Here is a 20260-nt window from a genome sequence, read left to right as displayed (position 1 = left end):
ATCCAAAACAAACAACTTAAAACTATTTTTCATTTCCAGATTCAAAAATGATCAGGTTGGTACTTTTTATTTTTAGGAAAAGTATAACAGATGTTTTTCTTGGAGTTTATAATTTCAATAATGATAATCATTCTACTTATATTTATTTTAGTAGATCTCAGGACAACAACCAGATCACTGCTGCAGACCACACTGAAGGTCAGCACAGAAATGACGACGTTCTTCTTCATGGTTCGTCTAAACTTTGACTGATCTCAATTTATTCCTTAACTTTGACCTGAGAAAAAATAAACTAAACATGACAGTTCTATTACTTGATGTCTGATCTAGAAAACTATTGAAAACATTTTGTTCCTGTTGGATTATATTTGTAAAATTCATTTTGAAGGTTTTTCTTCTCTGTTTAAGGTCCTGAAGGAATTCAGAATGATCCAGAAGATGAAAACACAAGTAAAATGAAAGAATCATTCAAGATTGATAACAGTTACCTCCTCATTTACATCTAAATCGCTGATCTGTTCTAACAAAATGACTGATTTTCTATCAGATATGTATAAACAAAGAATTAAATCATAATTAAATGACAAACTTTTTGATGAGATCAGAAGAAATGACCAGAATCTAAAAATAAATGTAAATGTTGTTTCAGGTGAATCCAGGATGGTTACATATTCTTCAATCAAGTTTAAAACCTTCAATAAGAAAAGTGAGAAAATAAAAGCAATATTTATGTAATAAACACTTTATGATAGATTTATTAAACAGTTGAATCAAATCAAATATTTCCTGATCCTTCTGACAGAAAAGAGACAGAAACCAGCAGAGAACTCAGTTTACTCTGATGTGAAGACAGGAGCGTCTGCAGGTAAGATCTGTCTCTATGGAAACATGATCTCCATCCATGCAGCTGTGACTCTAAAAATGACAGACTGTCAGATTCTGGGATGTTTGCTGGTAGAAACATGAGAATATCATCTAAAGAAATCAAATGTTGGATGTTGTTCTCTTTTAGATGTCAGTCAGCTGTATGCAGAGGTGAAGAAGAAAAACAAAGGTGCGTTTTTCCAAAGTAATGATAACTTCTGCGACACTGCCCTCTAGTGGCCAAACACAACAATTGTTAATATAGCGCATTAACGGATTGATTACAACAACATCTAATAGTCTTGGAAGGAAAAACATTAAAATACACTAGAACTGTAACTAATAGACTTGTGAATTTAAAGTATGTCAGGATCAAACAGAGGAAACTCGACTACAAATGTTTTAATGTAATGAACTTTTAACAATGTTTAATTAACACACCAGTTTTATTGTTCTATTAGTGTTTCTGTTCAGATTTAATATTTGAGTTCATTTTCTTTACAGGAAAATCATCTCAGTCAGTGGATGAGATGATTTACTCTGAAGTTCAATAAGGACCAGCACTTGGTAAGTTTACATTGTGTTCTCAAATATGATGTAAACCTAATAGAAACTTGAATTTGTTCATGCAGGTAATGCATCAAGATCATGCTCCTAGTATTTTTATCTTATCTTTGTGTTTTCTTGCAGATCAGAACAAACGTCTCTTTTGTAGGTGGCGCTGCTAAAGGCACTGCCAAATGTTTTCTCTTTTTTTTTTGTATTTTTGTTTATTTTTTATTTCAGATGGAACCTTAACAACCTGCTAGCAGCTGCATGAGATAATCTGAGTTCACAGCTGAAGACTGGATCAAGTGTTTCCAGTCATTTCTTTGTGGTTCTAAAGAGTTCTGAAGATGGCTTCCATCATAACCATCAAGAAGAACTGAACTCTGCAGAAAGTTGTTTTATGATCAGGCTTTGATATAATTCTTCTTGATGATGTTTTGTAATTTTTTAAACCTTTTAAAATGTTGTATCTTTAGTTTTTAAATTCTAATAATGCATAATGTTTTTTACTATATTAACCAAATAGATTCAGCTTTAACTGAAATGATGAAAAAATGGTAATTAGTGTATACTTATAAAGTGCTTTACTACCTTTACAGTTCTAGTTTCATTCACACTCTGTTGCCAAACTTTAACCACCTGGAGCAACATGGGGTTCAGTGTCTTGCCCAAGGACACTTGGACACATGGGCATGTAAGATGGGAATTGAACCTGCAATCTCCTGATCAGTAGTTGACCGCTTTACCTGTGGACCACGCGCATTAATGTACATTAGCAGCAGACAGTAAAAATACAAAGAAATTGACATTTTTTGCAGCTGATGCTCTGAGCTTTAGGATATTTTTTTAGGTAAAATTTTGGCTTTGTCGAATAATAAATACATTTTGAGAATATTGTAATAAGAAAAATTAATATTCATGTAAAAATTAATTGTAATAATGGATTTTATTTTTAATTTCATTTCTTTTTAAACTTTGCTTCTTATATCAATAAAAACTTTTGTTACACTTTGAATTTTAATTGTGTCAATTATTTCTGTTCTTGTGATTCTGGGATTTTCATTTGCGACATGAGATTAGACATCCTTTAAGAACAAAACATGTTCATTCATTCACTAGTCCAGTTCTCTTGTACAGTAAATGACTGAAAGAAAAAAAAGAAAAAGAGTAGTCTTATTATAAAACCAGAAATACATCACACAGCTCCGTGTCCACTGAGCTGGAGTCAGATCTCAGTGTTGGGGATGTGGTCATGCAGGAACAGAGATGAAGAACGTTCTCCAGAAGTGATCTGGAAATATGATGAAGCAGGCTGATCTGTTCTGTTAAAGTGGGTTAAAAACACAAGACAACAAAAATATGTATATAAATGTGTCATTCAGTAAAATGACTTGATTGAGTAAGACATATTTTTATACTTCAACTCTCATTTAATTTTTAACAAGGACCTTTTAGTGTATATTTATGTTATATGTAAACCCCAAACACTTATTCTCACATTACAATGAGCTATTTGAAAACAGGATTAGTGAAGTGTTTGTGCGTTGTTGCCACCTTGTGGTTCAAGTTACCCATTACAAGTTCCAAGACAAATTTCCTTCGGGACAATAAAGTATATTTGATTTGATACAGGCATTAATCTGAAAAATAAAACAATAAATAAGAAAGTTACAAGAGTTTTACCTCATGTTGTATGATTTAAACTGTACACTCTTTTGAATCGCGTTTTTTTTACATTTCTTGTTCTTTTCTGAAATGTTTTTATAGTTTTTAGGAAATGATTTTGAGCAGTGATTGACAGCTGAAGATGTTAAGTTTCTTCAAGGCCAAAAGCCTCCAGAGGGGAATGTGGGTCTGTCCTATGAATTTATTTTCCTTCGACTGGAGTTTCCTCTTTGATTGAGGCTCCAATCAATCAAAACGTCTGAGATGTCACATGAGATGCTCCTTTCAAATGCTTTAATCTCTGTTTGAGAAGAAGGTGATGCAGAGGAAAAAAATGGAGTACAAGTTTATTGCACATTCTGTAGTTCAGTGATTCAATTACTACTATTAGGAGGAATGTATGGTGACTTTTAGATAAATGTCAAGATTTTGAAATTCCATTTATGTTTTCCTCCTTAAAAGATCCTCCATTCTTCACTTGTTTTTTAATTTTATCTCACACTTTGTTAAATATGTTACTGTTGACATGATTTTACCATTTTGTGATCAGATAATGACATCTACATGACGGTATTTTTAAAAAGTATTTTCTGTTACAATTTCCCAGAAATTTTAATTTTATTTATAGTGGCAGGGATTTTTTTTTTTTTCTTCTTAATTAATATCTCTCATGGGCTGCACGGTGGCACAGTGGTTAGCGCTCTTGCCTCACAGCGGTTCGAATCCCGGCTGGGACCTTTCTGTGTGGAGTTTGCATGTTCTCCCCGTGCATGCGTGGGTTTTCACCGGGGACTCCGGCTTCCTCCCACCGTCCAAAAACATGCTTCATAGGTTAAATGATGACTCTAAATTGCCCCTAGGTGTGAATGTGAGAGTGGATGGGTGTGTGATTGAGGCCCTGTGACGGACTGGAGACCTGTCCAGGGTGTACCCCGCCTTCGCCCATCAGTAGCCGGGATAGGCTCCGGCACCCCCGTGACCCCGAAATGGACAAAGCGGTCAGGAAAATGCCGGGGTGTGGAGGAGTTCGATGCAGCTAAGATCCACCTTAATGAAAATTGTATTTTAGGAGTTTAAGATCAAATTTAAGCTCAAAACTGGATTTGTAAGTATTTTTTTTCTTCAAATCGTGAGCAGATTTAAACCCGCAGTTTGAAAAAGCTCAGGTCTGTGATGCAGTGACTGTGATAGGCGGGCCAAAGTCTCCCTGGTCCACTCCAATACACAATGATACATGTGTATAAAGTATGAAGTAAGGAGTTGTACGGCCTTAAAACATCTGTAATCCTAATTTGCAGATTTCTCCGTCCTGAGGCTGGAAGGTCATGAGTTCAAATCCACTCCCTGCTTGATACTCAGCATTAAAGGGTTGGAATGGGGTTTAAACCACCAAATGGTTCCTGTGTCTGCAGCTCACCACTCCCCCAGGAGAAGGGTCAAATGCAGAAAGTAAATTTCACTCATCTAGATGCAGGACAAATAAAGGGACTTTGTACCTAAATATGACATACTGGTATGAGAAGATGGGAATTTCAAAATGCTTTTCCACCTAGTACAGGTCTAATGTGCTGGGAGCGGGACAATAATGGTGACTAAGTTTGATTTGTCACGCACAGAGTCTTTACATTTATCCTGTCAAGTCTAAAATGACCAAATTTGCACGTTTTGCCTAAAAGTTATTCCTTGCTTTTGGTCATGGGTGAAAAATTAGATTCTTTCAAAAGTCACATTCTGACTAGGCAAAAATATATATTTTTAACTCGTCTGACATATTTACATTTCTTTTAGCCTTCATTAACATGCGTTGTCCCTTTCTCAAAAAGTTAATATTACATTCCAAACGTGTATTTTTCTTTCTTTTCTTTTTTTTAACTTTTGCATATATATTTATTTTCTTTGTATTTCACATGACAAAAATCCGTAATTGTCACAATTCATGACCTTTATTCTATTTAAATTCGTTAAACTTACTTCATTTCTGTGTCCATAGATATTTATTTTGTCAATCCCAGATTACTTTACAGACTGCTCACAGTTTGCAATTGCATTAATATTCAGAACAGCCGTAAAATCAGATAACATATAAACCTCTTACATTTCCCTCGACCCAAACAAAGCCCAAAACTTTTAAAATGAATACCTCATTGTCCTAACTACGTCTCAGCGAGTTGGTTGACAAGAAAAAAGCTCAATTAAAGGAGCGTCAAAGTAAGCCATTTATTAGTCATGAAAAATGATAAAGGCAGCACTGGAGGCATACCGTTACGCTACAGTATCACAACGGGTCTGCTGCTGTTTCCTGAAACATAAAAATGTATGTACACATTCTGTTAGTCTTCTGTCTTCCAGTGGGCCAGGAGGCCTCGTTACAAAAATATTGATATAACAGCCTGCAGACTTTGTCTGTTCTACGTACTTTAAAAGCATTACAATTGGTACTGTGGATTCTATCTTACACATACAACAAGCTAATCGGACCAACAGGAAGAATAAGAGCTTTAGTGTCTTACCCAAGGACACTTTGACACATGAGCGGACCTGAACCTGTAGTTAAATATTTATTGGTGTGATGTATTGTGATGCGGAACTACTATTTCATCTAATAGAACAAGACGACTGCAGTTTGGATAGTTATTACAAAATAAACTGCAAAAATACAAACCGCTTTGTGTGTGTGTGTGTGTGTGTGTTGGTATTTATAACATTGTGGGAACAACGGTCTAGTTACACAGTCACAAACTGGAGACCAGTTTCGTAGTGGGGACCAAAAACCTGTGTGTTCATGAACATCATTACTTGTTGTTTTGTTTGTTCATTAAACTTGTTTAGAAATGTTGTCACAATGACCTAACATCTGTAGGTAGACTCAAATACAATTTGGAAATAATAATCAAACATGAACAAATTTTGTTCAGTTTGTTTATCCTTTTCAGCAGCTGAAGAAAGAGTCAAGCCGAGTTCCTCAGGAGTTTTCAGGATTCAACGAAGTCTTAATCCAGGTGGCGCTCTGGAGTTCGAAGATAAAAAAGCAGGCAATCCAGTTTTTCTTCAATATTCTTCAATATCTGCTAATGACAGAAATATTTACTATGTATCAATAAAGTTCACTGAAGCTTTTTCTTCTGAAAATGTTTCATTCTGACATTTGAAAAATTATATGCATTTAAGTCCTGACAAGAATTACAATGTGATATGAGGCTGTTTGATTTGTTTGTGCTTTAAGGGATTCCCTTAGAATGCTGCAAAATATGCCATTTAAAGGGTTCCACAGAACAACAGAATTTGTCCCATTTTTCCGTTCTGTTGGAATAATAACTGACCATTCTCAGTAATGTTTGCTGATGTGACACAGAAGGTTTTGACCTTCTTTCCGGTCAAATGACTTTCCCACCAAATACTTTTCTAAAAATTTCCTTTAGTCGGACATGAACTGAAACAGCAGTCATGATTTGAAATTGTAAAAGAGCTTAGCTGGACGTGCATGCAGTGACAGCATTTCTTAATCCAGAGATAAACGAGAAAACAAACTTTCATTTTTTTTTAGCTCAAACAACTGGAATAAAAATAACATGCATGTGTTTATTTTCAGTTATTTACCATCTTTCTAAAAATCTTCTCAGATTACCTACGTATGTTGGCATAATCTGGATTATCGTTTGTGTCTTCAGGGCTTCTGATTGACTCATAGGGAGCAACATCACCTTCAAATACAAACCAGAAAAGAATGAAACAAGCTTAAAACAAACATTTCAAACATGTTCATTTTTTTTCAAGTAAAACAATAAATGATTGCATAACATGAGAAATTTAGGCTGACCATGGACCAGATAGGCATATCTGGGATGAAAACCATTCTCATCTGGAACTCTATTCTGATTTTGTTCATCAGACCTGCTGAGATGAAAGAAATTAATAAATGAAATAAACACATACATCAATTACTTAAAAAAATATACCGACCTGATGGAACTTGAATCTGTAAATAATAACAACACATGTTTATGAAGTGATCAGCATCATTGATGACAATTCATTTAGTCATTAATGTGATTTTAAAGGAACATTTCTCACCTTTTGACTTTTTGTACAAATAAAACATCAGTGGAAAAATCATCAGTAAAAAGACACAAACTGGTCCAACAATCAACAGAACAGGAAGTGAAGAGCTGTCAGGTCTGGATGCTGCTGGAACACATCATGGATTTGAATCAAAGTTAGTGAACAGATTGATGAAGTAAATGCTGCTGTTATTGTTCATGCTGAGAACAACTGGAAACATTCACTGACATTTGACTGCTAACCAGCTCTGTGGAGATTCTTTTCCTGAGGATTGACACTTGTAGAAGCCTTCATGTGACTTTGACACTGCAGGGATGATCATCTCCACTCTGCTCTCACTTTGGATTAATGTGTCATTCTGATAGAAAAACACTTTAGAAAGAAGATTTTCTGTCCTCCACTTGCAGCCAAGAGTAACAGAATGTCCCTCAGTCACAGGATGGACAGGACTCAGCAGGATCAGATCATCATCTGGAAACATCCACATTCATCCTCATCACATCTCATCACAACATGTTTGACATTGTCTGCTTCATTCTGGTTTACATACAGTTGATCATCTAAATCCATCTTCAAGTTCTGCATGTGTTTCTAATCAATCCAATGATGAAAGTCAAGCTAAAAACAGGAATCCAAACATGTTTCCACTCACCGTGTCCAGTGATGTTGACTGCGTTGCTGAATGCTGATCCAGACTCACACCAGAACACTGCATTACTGGACTGGATCTTCTGAACATGACATGTTGATCCATTCATTGTTCCCCAGTCAGAACAGAATGACAGCAAGTCAGGAAGCAGAAAGCTGCCGACTCTCCACTCAGCAGAGTTTCCCTCACAGGTCAGAGAGACAGAGTCAGAGGTGAAGTGTTGGACTCTGTCAGGACTCACTGAGAGAGACGCTGATGGATGAAGATCTGAACACAAACAGGATGAAGATCAGCACACTTTAGCTGGATTTGGAGAACAAAGAGACCCAAAATAGTAGAATGTGACAGTATTTGAAATCTGAAGAGAAATCATTGAGAGAAATGAATGAAGAACCAGAAGTCTGACCTCCAGACCAGACAAAGTGAGGTTGACTGTAAAGAGTGTAGACGTGTGGCTCTCCTCTTCCAGCTCTGCACACATATCCTGCTGTGTGTGTCTGTCCATGAATGATGTAGGAGTTGTCTGCAGTCCCATTGGAGCTAGCAGGCAGCAGCTCATAGCTGTAAGAGCCAGACTTGTGTGATAGATCAGGAACAGCTTTATACCAGTAGAAGCTCCATCCTGCAGACTCATGTTCAACCTCACAGCTCAGAGTCACTGAGGATCCAGGACTCAACCACCGAGGAGACACTCTCAGGACCGGTCCAGGTTCTGTTGGAGAAATGGCTGTTTTTTAACAACTTCATTGTGTTTTATACTAAACTCTTTTACATGACACCTGTGGTTCTGATAGAAGCTCCACAGGTTGAAATATTCCGAAAACTCTGCTGTCAGTTAAAAATGAAGCAGGAGATTTATCATTTTCTTAATGACTGATTTGATCTCTCTGCTGCTCTTTGACAGAACCTCTATCACAAACTACACTATTAGAATAAATGATCAACACATTCTTTCAATAGTGACAAACTTGACAGTTCATTACATGCATTGTTAAAAATAATTTTGACAGAAGTATTCATTTATTTTTGTGCTCCAATCAAAAAGGGTCAAACTCACCACCGATGGTGACTGGATCACTGAACTCTGAGAGATAAACTGGTTCTCCTCTTCCTCCTCTGCATCTGTAAACTCCTTCCTGTGAGACTCTGATTTGTTCATTTGAAAGGAAATCAGCATCTTGTTTGGTCAGCAGTTTGGAGGATTTCTCTCCTCTGAACCAGGAAAATCTCCAACCAGATGATGAAGACTTCAATGAACAACTGAGGATCACTCTGTCCTCTACTGGAGACTTCGTGCTCTCCAATATGGCCTCTGGTTTATGTGCTGTTGAGTTTGAATAATGCAAATTTATTGTCTCGAATAACTAGTTAAAATTTAAAAAGTAAAGGGAAAATAATGACATTAGTGTATTGGAAATACTCATATTTTCACCTGTGTATACTTTTAATAAAACATTGGAATTTAAATATATTTCCTCATGATTGAAAAAAAATTTGTGCTGAAAAAAATATAAATAAATATTTCACTTCACCTGAGACAGATAAACTTAGAGCTTCACTCCACTGCGTTGAAAAATGTGAATCATCTGTGGATCTGCTCTTACAGCTGTATTCTCCACTGATGGAAGCTGTGATAGTCCAGTCTTTATAGTTTCTCCAGGATGTCTCTGACTGAGGAGTTCTCCATTGATACTCCCACAGAACTCCTTCACCTCCCTGAACCTCACATGTCAGAGTGATCGTCTCTCCTCTGAACATCTGAGACCAGCTGGGTTTCTTCGTCACTCTGACTTTGCTGGGAACTGTTTTCATCAGATATGAAATTTAAATCAACAATAAATGTGAAAATGTTATTTGTACACGGGATTTAAGTTCATTTAAATCACTCACAGGTTCCGTAAATGTTGAGTTCATCGCTTGTATCAGAGTAGAAGGCTGTTCGTCTTCTAAATCCTCTGCAGCTGTAGATTCCTCCTTGTGAGACTCTGATTTTTCCATTTTCTCCATCATTGATTCTGTATGTAGTGGTGTGTGAGGTTCTTCTGAACCACTCATATTTCCAACCATCAGATTCATCTACAGAGCAGATCAGTGTCACTTTGTCTCCCACTGACACAGTTGTTGTTCCTGCTGTCAGTCTGGCTTTGGGTTTGTCTGCAGTCATTAAAAAAAATCTTTTATTTTTCATAGAAGAACACCAACAAATGTTATTCTTAGAAACACTTGTTTTGTTGTTGAAGACAACTTTTTTTTTTAGGTAAACAAGTTTCGCCTCTGTTTGGAGTCAACAGATTAAAAATAGCTTTTGGGCTAATTCTGGCTCATTGCTTGTGATTCTTTTAATATGCACTATTCCTAAAGACAATAAATAAATTAGCTTTAATAAAATCATGAGGAAGCTGGGAGGGACAATTAGCAATCTTAGCATCATTTGTGAGGTATGTTTTATTAGTTCTATGAATTACTTCCACACTATTTATGAAGGAAAGTAAGACAACAAATTCTGTTTCCCTCTCACTTTGTCTCATTTACTGGAGACATTGAATCAGTGATCAAAGAGGCAACAAAGTGGAATAGATTCTAAGAATTGGCTCAGAGAAGCCGTCCTACATTCCCTCTGCTGGTCATTCTCAGACGCTACACTGAACTCACTCATACCATTCTGCATGATATTCCAGAAGAGTACAAATTATCCATCTGCTCTAACACCACTTTTTCTAGACTAAAAAGGTGTCAAACATTATAATTTTTTCTTCTCCAAATCCCCTAAGCTATGTACAGACTTTATGTGTGTGTATTTAAATCAATCACTATAAAGCCTCATTCTGTGCTGTTATAAGTGTCCCGTATTCACCAGTTTTTAGAGAAAACACACCCATGTAATCGTAGAAACAACAAAAATATCATCAACCATCTTGACCGCTTTATCTGGGACCGGGTCGCGGGGTAGCAGTCTAAGCAAAGATGCCCAGACTTCCCTCTCCCTGGCCACTTCCTCCAGCTCCTCTGTGGGGATCCTGAGGCGTTTCCAGGCCATCCGAGAAACATAGTCTGTCCAGCGTGCCCTGGGTCCTCTCCGGGGCCTCCGCCCAGGGGAACATGCCCGGAACACCTCTCCAGGGAGGGCATCCGGATCAGATGCCCGAGCCACCTCAACTGGCTCCTCTCGATGTGGAGGAGAAGCAGCTCTACTTCGAGCTCCCTCCGGGTCACTGAGCTCTTCACCCTATCTCTAAGGGAGCGCCCACCCTCCGGAGAAAACTAATTTCAGCCGCTTGAAGTCAGGATCTCGTTTTCTCAGTCAAGACCCACAGCTCATGACCATAGTTGAGTACAGGGACGAAGATCGACTGATAAATCGAGAGCTTGCTTTCTGGCTCAGCTCTCTTTTCCCCACAACGGACCGGTGCAGCGACCGCAAAATGGCGGACACCACTTCAATCCACCTGTCGATCTCATGCTCCGATCTTCCCTCACTCGTGAACAAGACCCCAAGATATTTAAACTCCTCCACCTGAGGCAGGAGCACTGCACCCACTGAAAGAGGGCAAACTACCTTTCTCCGGTCGAGAACCATGGCCTCAGATTTAGCGGTGCTGACCCTCATCCCAACCGCTTCACACTCTGCTGCAAACCGCTCCAATGCATGCTGGAGGTCCTGGCTCAATGGAGCCAACAGAACAACATCATCTGCAAAGAGCAGAGATGTCCCCAAACCAGATCCCCTCCGGCCCCTGGCTGCACCTAGAAATTCTGTCCATAAAGACTATGAACAGAACTGGTGATAAAGGGCAGCCCTGCCAGAGTCCAACATGCACTGGGAACAGGTCTGACTTATTGCCGGCCATGCGAACCAAGCTCCTGCTCCGGTCGTACAGAGACCGGACAGCCCTTAGTAAGGCTCTCCGGATCCCTCCATCACCCTGAAGAGGGTGTAGAGCTGGTCCACTGTTCCACGACCAGGACAGAAACCGCACTGTTGTTCTTGAATCTGAGGTTCGACTATCGGACGGACTCTCCTATCCAGTACCCTGGTATAGACTTTCCCAGGAAGGCTGAAAAGTGTGATTTCCCGGTAGTTGGAACACACCCTCCGGTTCCCCTTCTTGAAAAGGGGAACCACCACCCCAGTCTGCCAGTCCAGTGGTATGGTTCCTGCCACAGGGACGTGTCAGCCAAGACACTCCCACAGCATCCAGAGAATTGAGGTACTCAGGGCGAACCTCATCCACCCCCGGAGCCTTGCTACTGAGGAGCTCTTTGACTACCTCAGTGACCTCAGCTTGGGTAATGGACAGTTCCACCCCAGTTTCCTCAGCCTCTGCTTCCTCAACGGAAGGCGTGTCAGGAGGGTTGAGGATATCCTCAAAGTGTTCCTTCCACCGCCCGACAATGTCCCCAGATGAGGTCAGCATATCCCCACCTGCACTGAAAACGTTGCCTGCAGAAAACTGCTTTCCCCTCATGAGGCGCTGGATGGTTTGCCAGAATCTCTTTGAGGCCAACCGATAGTCCTTCTCCATGGCCTCACCAAACTCCTCCCAGGACCGAGTTTTTGCCTCCAACACAGCCCGGGCCGCGGCTTGCTTAGACTGTCGGTACTCGTCAGCTGCCTTTGGAGTCCCACAAGCCAACCAGGCCTGATAGGACTCCTTCTTCAGCTTGACGGCATCCCTTACTTCCGGTGTCCACCACCGGGTTCGGGGGTTGCCGCCACGACAGGCACCAGAGACCCTGCGACCGCAGCTCCGGAAAGCAGCAGAGACAATAGAGGTGGAGAACATGGTCCACTCGGACTCGATGTCCCCAACCTCCCTCGGTACCTGCTTGAAGTTTTCATAGATGTGGGAGTTAAAGACTTCCATGACGGAGGGCTCAGCCAGACGTTCCCAACAAACCCTCACAGTACGTTTAGGTCTTCCAAGTCTTTCCGGCCTCCTCCCCCACCAGCAAATCTAGCTCACCACCAAGCAGTGATCAGTGGACAGCTCTGCCCCTTTCTTTACCCGAATGTCCAAAACACACGGCCGGAGATCGCCGAAAAACAACTACAGAGTCAATCATCAATCTCCTGCCTAGGGTGTCCTGATGCCAGGTGTATTGATGGACACCTTTGTCTTCGAACATGGTGTTTGTTATGGACAAACTATGGCATGCACAGAAGTAATAAAGTAATTTGGAGGTTTTAACATCATTTTAAAACTTTTTTAACATTTTAATAATTTTCACATTTCTTTAGCAAACAGCATTTGAACGTGAATTATCAGAAGTAATTGAATTTTCTTTAGTGGGTTAGGGTTTTTATTATGTAAATAAAATGAAAAGAATGAACTCACCAGAAACAGATAATCTTAGAGCTTCACTCCAGTTTGTTGAAGAATGTGAATCATCTCTGGATCTGCTCTTACAGCTGTATTCTCCACTGATGGAAGCTGTGATAGTCCAGTCTTTATAGTATCTCCTGAATGTCTGTGACTGAGGAGTTCTCCATTCATACTCCCACTTAACTCCTTCTCCTCCCTGAACCTCACATGTCAGAGTGATCGTCTCTCCTCTGAAGATCTGAGACCAGCTGGGTTTCTGTGTCACAATGACTTTGTTGGAAACTATTTCCATGTAAAATTTAAAATAAAGAAATTTGTGAACATGCATTTTTGTAAAAGAGAATTTAGATACATTATATTACTAACAGGTTATGAAGATGGTGACTTCATCGCTTTTATCAGAGTAGAAGGCTGTTCGTCTTCTAAATCCTCTGCAGCTGTAGATTCCTCCTTGTGAGACTCTGATTTTTCCATTTTCTCCATCATTGATTCTGTATGTAGTGGTGTGTGAGGTTCTTCTGAACCACTCATATTTCCAACCATCAGATTCATATACAGAGCAGATCAGTGTCACTCTATCTCCCACTGACACAGTTGTTGTTCCTGCTGTCAGTCTGGCTTTGGGTTTGTCTGCCGGTAAAAATACGGAAAATTAATTAATGAATTAATTATACCTAAGGACAATGCAAAATCACTAGTTTACTCAAGATGCATTTTGTTGGCCCGTGAGAGGAAGCTGGAGTTCCCCGAGAAAACATTTGTCCATTGCTCTCTGTTAGCTGGCTATGGCAGCTGTTTTGGTTCAGTTGTTCTGGGGCGAGCATGGAGCCTATTCACACTGAAGAAAATAGGAGAAAACCTAAGCTCAGTCCAATTGGAAACTAACCAAGAGAACCTTGAAAGATGAGTCAGAGACCGGTTCCTGGTCCAGGCAAGTGTCCGCTTGGGAGCATTTGTGTGTGCGTTTCCAAAACACAAACTAATTGTTATTTTTAAATGTATATTCAATCTATATTTAGAAAAAAAATCCATCTTCTGTGCAGTCCTTGTTACAAGTAAAACTAAAGATAAGTTTTTTCATTGAGTGGTCACAACAGAAATTAACTAAACTTTCTCACCAGCAGTTAGAGCTAAATAAGCTACTTAGATGAACAGTCTGTGACTTCCATGACTAATAAATGTGTATTTTTGAACTTCTTAAAGGTCTGAAAGTTCCCATGCATTTTTTTTTCAATATTGAATGAAGAAAACAAAGAAACTCACCATCAGTGATGATTGGATCACTGAAATCTGTGTAATAATCTGGTGATACTATTCCTCCTCTGCATCTGTAGACTCCTCCCTGTGAAACTGATTTCTCCATTCAAAAGGAAATCAGGATTTTGCAACATCAGCCAGATTTTGTTGTTCTCTGACCAGTAATAGTAAAGTAAAGTAAACCAATTGGGTTCAATAGTCAACAAAGCATCTAGAACAAGCACACAATTTACTAGAACTATTTTTCACACCTCAAACACTAATGAAAAATAACATGAAGGTTTTGTAAAAAAAACAAACAAAAAAAAAGGATATTTTGATTAAAAGTGATGCTTAAAACAGACATGAATGTTAAAACCATAAAAAGAAACCAAAAAGTCAAAAAGTGTCACCTTGAGTGTGTCCACTGTGGAGGTGTAAAAACAGCAATACTGTAAATGAAAGGTGGAAAGATCACAGATTCATATATGATATAATACTTCAAAAATATTAAATAATGCAGTTAAACTGTCAATAAATGTCCTCCTGATACTAATGAAAATACATTTTGTCCAGTCATTTTCTTTTAATTTATCAAGCACTGCAACTCCCAGAGTTCGACCCATTTACATTTGTTATCATGGAAAAGTCCCCAAATTCCTTTATAGATACCAAAAGAAGTAAATTACATAGTATGCAGTGGTTAGGAGACATTCAGAAAACTTCTTTATATAGGACACATTTGAATTACTGGTAGTTAAAAATAATGAAAGTCAGAGGTTTTTCCATAAAAAAAAACAAAAAAACAAAAAAAACAATAGTTTTAGTAAATCAACAAAACATAACATGCTTGACATATTTTCAGATTGTTATGAAAACAGCCAAAGTTCTTCTGACAAACTCACAGATGAACTCCAGTTTACAGAGCAGAGTGTGTCCCATCCTCACAATCAAATCACTGAGCAGAAAATCCTGATAGAACAAGAGAAACATGAAAGTGTGTTTTAGGAAAAGCAAAGAACTGTAAGGAACTAAAACAACATGTTGTTCTCTGTAAATTTGCATGTATTGTGCTTCTATGTTTCTAATGGTTTATTTTCCCCCTTGTATCTAAACATTGTACAAATGGTTGAGATATGACATTTTCTTTGCCACCAACAACCTAGCCCTCCATCCAATGGTCCTCCTACTCCCATACTAAGTAAAAAGCACTCGTGAACTGCCTGTGAGAACTTCTCTGTCTATCTTGATCTTGATTGTAGGAAAAAAACAATACATTTCCCTTGGGATTAATAAAGTATAATTGAATTGAAATATAGAATGCAAAACGCTCACTAACTTCTGGTTTCCTTTTTTTAAAACAAAAGAAAATACAAATACATGCAAGAACATTTTTTATTATGACTAAGATAAATTTTAAAAAGGATCACCAAGAGAGCATACAGTTTCTGGAAAACAAACATTTGGTTCATAACCTTAAAAGCATGTTTTTTAAGTAGAACCTATATATTGAATCAAGTGAAAGAGACATCAGGCTGTACAATCAAACTTCTGCAGATGATCTCAAATGCAGCTGCACATCACGTCTTCTACAGTTTGATGTCTTTTTAAAGTGTGCTGTATGTCATTCTTCAAGTCAAGAGTGAGCAGAAAACAGTGAACTTCGTCAGTCAACAAGAAATGAAAATTTTCACATTCTAACTGTAGAATACTCACAGTGTGGACTGACTGATAGTAGTTCTGCTCTTTGTTCATCCGTGTTCTCTCTTCTAACTGTCTAACTTCTAAAGGTCTTCTTTCTTCTAAACCACTAAGATCAGCTTCTAGGATGGAAAGAGTCACATGGTCTCAGTGCAGAAACTTTTTCTATTTCTGTATTTTAAGATCACTTCATGATTGAAGTGTTAAAACCACATCATTGATACCAGGTAAAGGAGAAAAATATAAAAACCGCTGCATGATGAGGTCATGAGATGATGATATTGTCAATTTTCATTCTTTTAGGTCCCTCATGTTATAAAGAATTTTCCTCCTAAAATAATTCGGTCATTTGATGCCGTTTCTTAATGTTTCAGTAACACTTTAAAGCTGCTCTGAAAGTTGGGTTTTAATTCATGCGTTTTAATGCATTCCCACTGGATGTGATTGGAGCGTCAAATTGAACCTGTGAGATTAATCTGATACAACTCTGTCTAAAATGAACTTTTTTAGAGCATTTTTACATTCTGTAATTTATATTTTATGAAATTAAAGGGATAATATGCCCTTTATCTGTAGTTTTTGGAGAAAATCAATCTTTTAATCTAATAAAAAAGGGGAAGACGAAATTTGAGTTGACGGCTGCTAGTGGAGGCCGCAGTGGAGGGGTGGAGCAAAACGGGGCTGTCCCCAAATTGGGGCGTAACATAAATTGGGGGCTCGTCCGGGATGTTGTTCCCTTGTCTGGGATCTGTCAATCCGTTGTCTGGGATCTAAGTCCACCCAGATCCATTTTGTTGTTTTCCTTGAATTTTTTAAACTTTGTATCTGGAGACAAATGGTTTGGTTAGCAATTTTTCTTTTTTGGTTCATTTGTGACATGTACCATTTGGTGAGGTCGGGTACTGCTTTTGCTGTTAAACTATGAGAGTATCTTGTAGTAATTGAGCAGCAAGTGCATCAACGCTGAGGTAGATCTTGTTCTTAGAGTGTTTTTGTAATACATTTTGTTCCATGTTTTCATCAGAACTGAGTGGGCCACAATGTATGAAAAAAATTAAAATAGGATCCCTATTATGAACTATAACTGTATGTTCGAATACAGTTTTAATTATGCAAAGTTAATCATCCATTAGCAAAAAGTACTATACTTTAAATTTTTTTTATGAAGTATACTTGAGCATTAGTATAACAAGCATGTTACACACTGTGTACATATAGTGCTGTTCTTGAGACTAAATTGGAACATTCTCTGTTTAATTGCATGGCATGCACTGCGGTGACGTGACCTAGTAGTTATTTCACAGAATTCTCTTAAAACAATGCCACAACACCACAGCTAAACAGATATTCAAGGAATTCAAAGTATTTGCTAATAGTGAAAACCATGTTATACTCTCTCTTGGTACTCTTTCTTCTCATTTGACCATGAAAAAAAATCATTAAATTTTCTGCTTCTGACCAAAATAAACTTATTTCCTGTGAACTGTTCTCTGATTTCAGTGTGTAAGATTTTATCTGCACTTTCTGGAAATATTCTTCATTTGTAGCCATGTCGTCATTCACAGGAAATAAAGGTGCGCAGTTACAAAAATGTCATGATGCAAAAATAAGTGTGAAGTTTTCTGATACTTTTTTTCCTTTTCCAAGAGACTCATCACTGCTTTACCATCAAGACGTGTTCTACATTGGTACAGAGTTTAATGTAATAAGGACAGAACAAACATCCAATGAGCTTTGCATTAGTCCTCAAATACACAACTAGATGGGGTGTCTCCGGTCTTTGATCATCAAACACCCTCGCTCGGGCTACCCAGCAAGGGGTGATTACCCTCTGACTTGTGTCCAAGTAGCCCACTACTCCACGGATCCCCCCTCTACAAATCCAAAGACATCTTGAGGCTTTCTCCGCAGCCTCACTGATGTTTTTAACGGCTCTTCTACAAAGCTGCCCTTTTACCCCAAGGAGCTTTCAACCAGAACTACTTGCTTTGAAGGCTGATGTTAATACCAATCTGGGCACAGTGAAGTGGCTGAGATGTGTCCTGGGAACTTGAGTTGTCTTCCCAGGTCGTCTTGTAGTTTCCAGTTTCGTGTCGTGGTGAGAGGCCCTCCTGTGGGGCTTGGCTGCTGCCGTGTCTTCTCCACTGCTCTGACGAAGGTGGTGAACTCCTTGGAGGTGTACTCGTACTTACAGTTGAGGATTGACAGGGCCCTAAGGATCTGGTTATGACGCAAGTAGTATTGTCCTTCCACCAAAGCATTTGAGCTAGAGCTAAGGATGTGTTCCAGGGTACCTCTCTTCTGGCACAGTTGGCATGCAGCGGTGTCTGATAAACCCCATTGCTGCACATGCCCAGGCTCTTGACAAGTTTCTCCATCATTGTTGGAATTGCTGTCCCTCCATTGGTGCAGCGGAAGTGGTCAGCCACCTTGCCTTTCTTCAGGACCAGAGACCTGGATTTTGCAGCCTTAAAGCTCATCCTATCCCAAGACATGAGTCGTTCTAACCCCTGAAGCTGCATCTTCAGCCGGACACAGGGATTGTAGTCACTGTGCGGTTGTCCATAAATGCTGTTTTGGATGGCTGGCGAGTACCAGATCTTGACATGGGCTCTCTACATTCCACCTCAGCTGATCTCACAATCATGTTTATGGCTGGAGAGAAAAGTGGGACTGAGATGGTACGGCCTGTTATAATGACCTTCTCCAGGCGTTGCCACGCAGATGTTGATGCTCCCGATGTTACCCCACCACCAGTGTGTGAATGTGTGTGTGAATGGGTGAAAGGGTCTGTGACTGTGAAGCGTGTTGGGCCCTCGAAGGCGGGTAGAAAGCGCTATACAAGTATACGCCATTTACCATTTTACCATTTACCCTCAATTGGAAGTTATTATAATAGTCCAAGAGGAGGTTGGTGATGGTCTCTGGCACATGATGCCTTTTCAGTGCCATTTTGACAATCTTGTGGGGATGGATCCATTGGCATTTGTTAGGTCCAGCCAGAGTGTTGCCAAGTCTCCTCTGCCTTCCCTTCCATCCTGGATCAGCTGGAATACCACCGCAGTGTGCTCTAGGCATCCCAATACATCTGGGACGCCCCTCTTCTGTACTAAGGTGTTGATGTAGCCATTCTTCAGGAGGAATTCTATTAACCGTGGAGACACTGTTTTGAAGATCTTCCCCTCTACACGTAGCAGTGAGATGATCCGGAGCTGGTCTTCTTCTTTTGAAATCCAGAGTCCCTATGAGAGTAGGGCAGCAACCCTTCACCAGATCACCTTGATGAGCCTCCATCCGTGACTGTCTGAATGAAACATTTTACCTCAGGTTTACTGTGCTTTACAATTTTTTTAACATGTGAAAGCATATATTATGCACACAAGAAGTGGCTTTTAGAGAAGTTTCAAAGTGTTACTAAAACATTAAGAAACTGCATCAAATGACTGAATCATTTACGGGAGAAAATGATTTGTAACATGAGAGGCTGAAAGAACTAAAATGGACAATATCATCATCTCATGACCTCATCCTGCAGCAGTTTTTATATTTTTCTCCTTCACCTGGTGTGAATGATGTGGTTGTAACACTTCAATCATGAAATGATCTTAAAATACAGAAATAGAAAACGTTTCTGCACTGAGACCATGTGACTCTTTCCATCCGAGAGACTGATCTTAGTGGTTTAGAAGAAAGAAGACATTTGCTGTTAGAAGAGAGAACACGGACGAACACTGTGAGTATTCTACAGTTAGAATGTGAAAATTTTCATTTCTTGTTGACTGACGAAGTTCACTGTTTTCTGCTCACTCTTGACTTGAAGAATGACATACAGCACACTTTAAAAAGACATCAAACTGTAGAAGACGTGATGTGCAGCTGCATTTGAGATCATCTGCAGAAGTTTGATTGTACAGCCTGATGTCTCTTTCACTTGATTCAATATATAGGTTCTACTTAAAAAACATGCTTTTAAGGTTATGAACCAAATGTTTGTTTTCCAGAAACTGTATGCTCTCTTGGTGATCCTTTTTAAAATTTATCTTAGTCATAATAAAAAATGTTCTTGCATGTATTTGTATTTTCTTTTGTTTTAAAAAAAGGAAACCAGAAGTTAGTGAGCGTTTTGCATTCTATATTTCAATTCAATTATACTTTATTAATCCCAAGGGAAATGTATTGTTTTTTTCCTACAATCAAGATCAAGATAGACAGA

At 39.0% G+C, this 20260-nt stretch overlaps 2 protein-coding genes and 1 pseudogene across 4 annotated transcripts in view; 1 reads left to right on the top strand and 2 right to left on the bottom strand.

Annotated features, from left to right (window-relative positions):
- LOC112141294 overlaps positions 1–2302 on the top strand; it is a 3197-nt gene extending 895 nt beyond the window's left edge. Inside the window, exons 4-10 of one of the 3 annotated variants that reach the window (XM_036216378.1) lie at positions 40–231; positions 409–450; positions 650–706; positions 803–865; positions 1013–1054; positions 1369–1431; positions 1555–2302. In XM_036216378.1, coding sequence (XP_036072271.1) covers positions 40–231; positions 409–450; positions 650–706; positions 803–865; positions 1013–1054; positions 1369–1418 — 446 coding nt within the window. In that variant the 3' untranslated portion in view covers positions 1419–1431; positions 1555–2302. Of the gene's footprint in view, positions 1–39; positions 232–408; positions 451–649; positions 707–802; positions 866–1012; positions 1055–1368; positions 1437–1554 lie in introns of those variants that run through there. The other 2 variants (XM_036216379.1, XM_036216377.1) reach the window with 2 other exon arrangements.
- Positions 2303–7043: 4741 nt separating this feature from the next.
- On the bottom strand, positions 7044–13402 carry LOC112141292 (the record flags this gene model as incomplete). The annotated part of the gene is made up of 9 exons (XM_036216330.1): positions 13123–13402; positions 9677–9940; positions 9509–9588; positions 8844–9150; positions 8193–8498; positions 7790–8053; positions 7366–7608; positions 7150–7263; positions 7044–7054 (listed from the first exon to the last, which is right to left on the bottom strand). Coding segments are annotated over exons 1-9 (1869 nt in total), but the record flags the coding sequence as incomplete, so codon positions are not given.
- Positions 13403–18048: 4646 nt separating this feature from the next.
- LOC112141291 lies at positions 18049–19341 on the bottom strand (annotated as a pseudogene).
- Between the last annotated feature and the right edge of the window lie 919 nt (positions 19342–20260).

This window comes from Oryzias melastigma, linkage group LG17 (assembly GCF_002922805.2).
Source record: "Oryzias melastigma strain HK-1 linkage group LG17, ASM292280v2, whole genome shotgun sequence".
Lineage (NCBI taxonomy): Eukaryota > Metazoa > Chordata > Actinopteri > Beloniformes > Adrianichthyidae > Oryzias > Oryzias melastigma.
The sequence above is the reverse complement of the archived record's forward strand: the minus strand, read 5'-3'. Positions and strand labels throughout refer to the sequence as shown.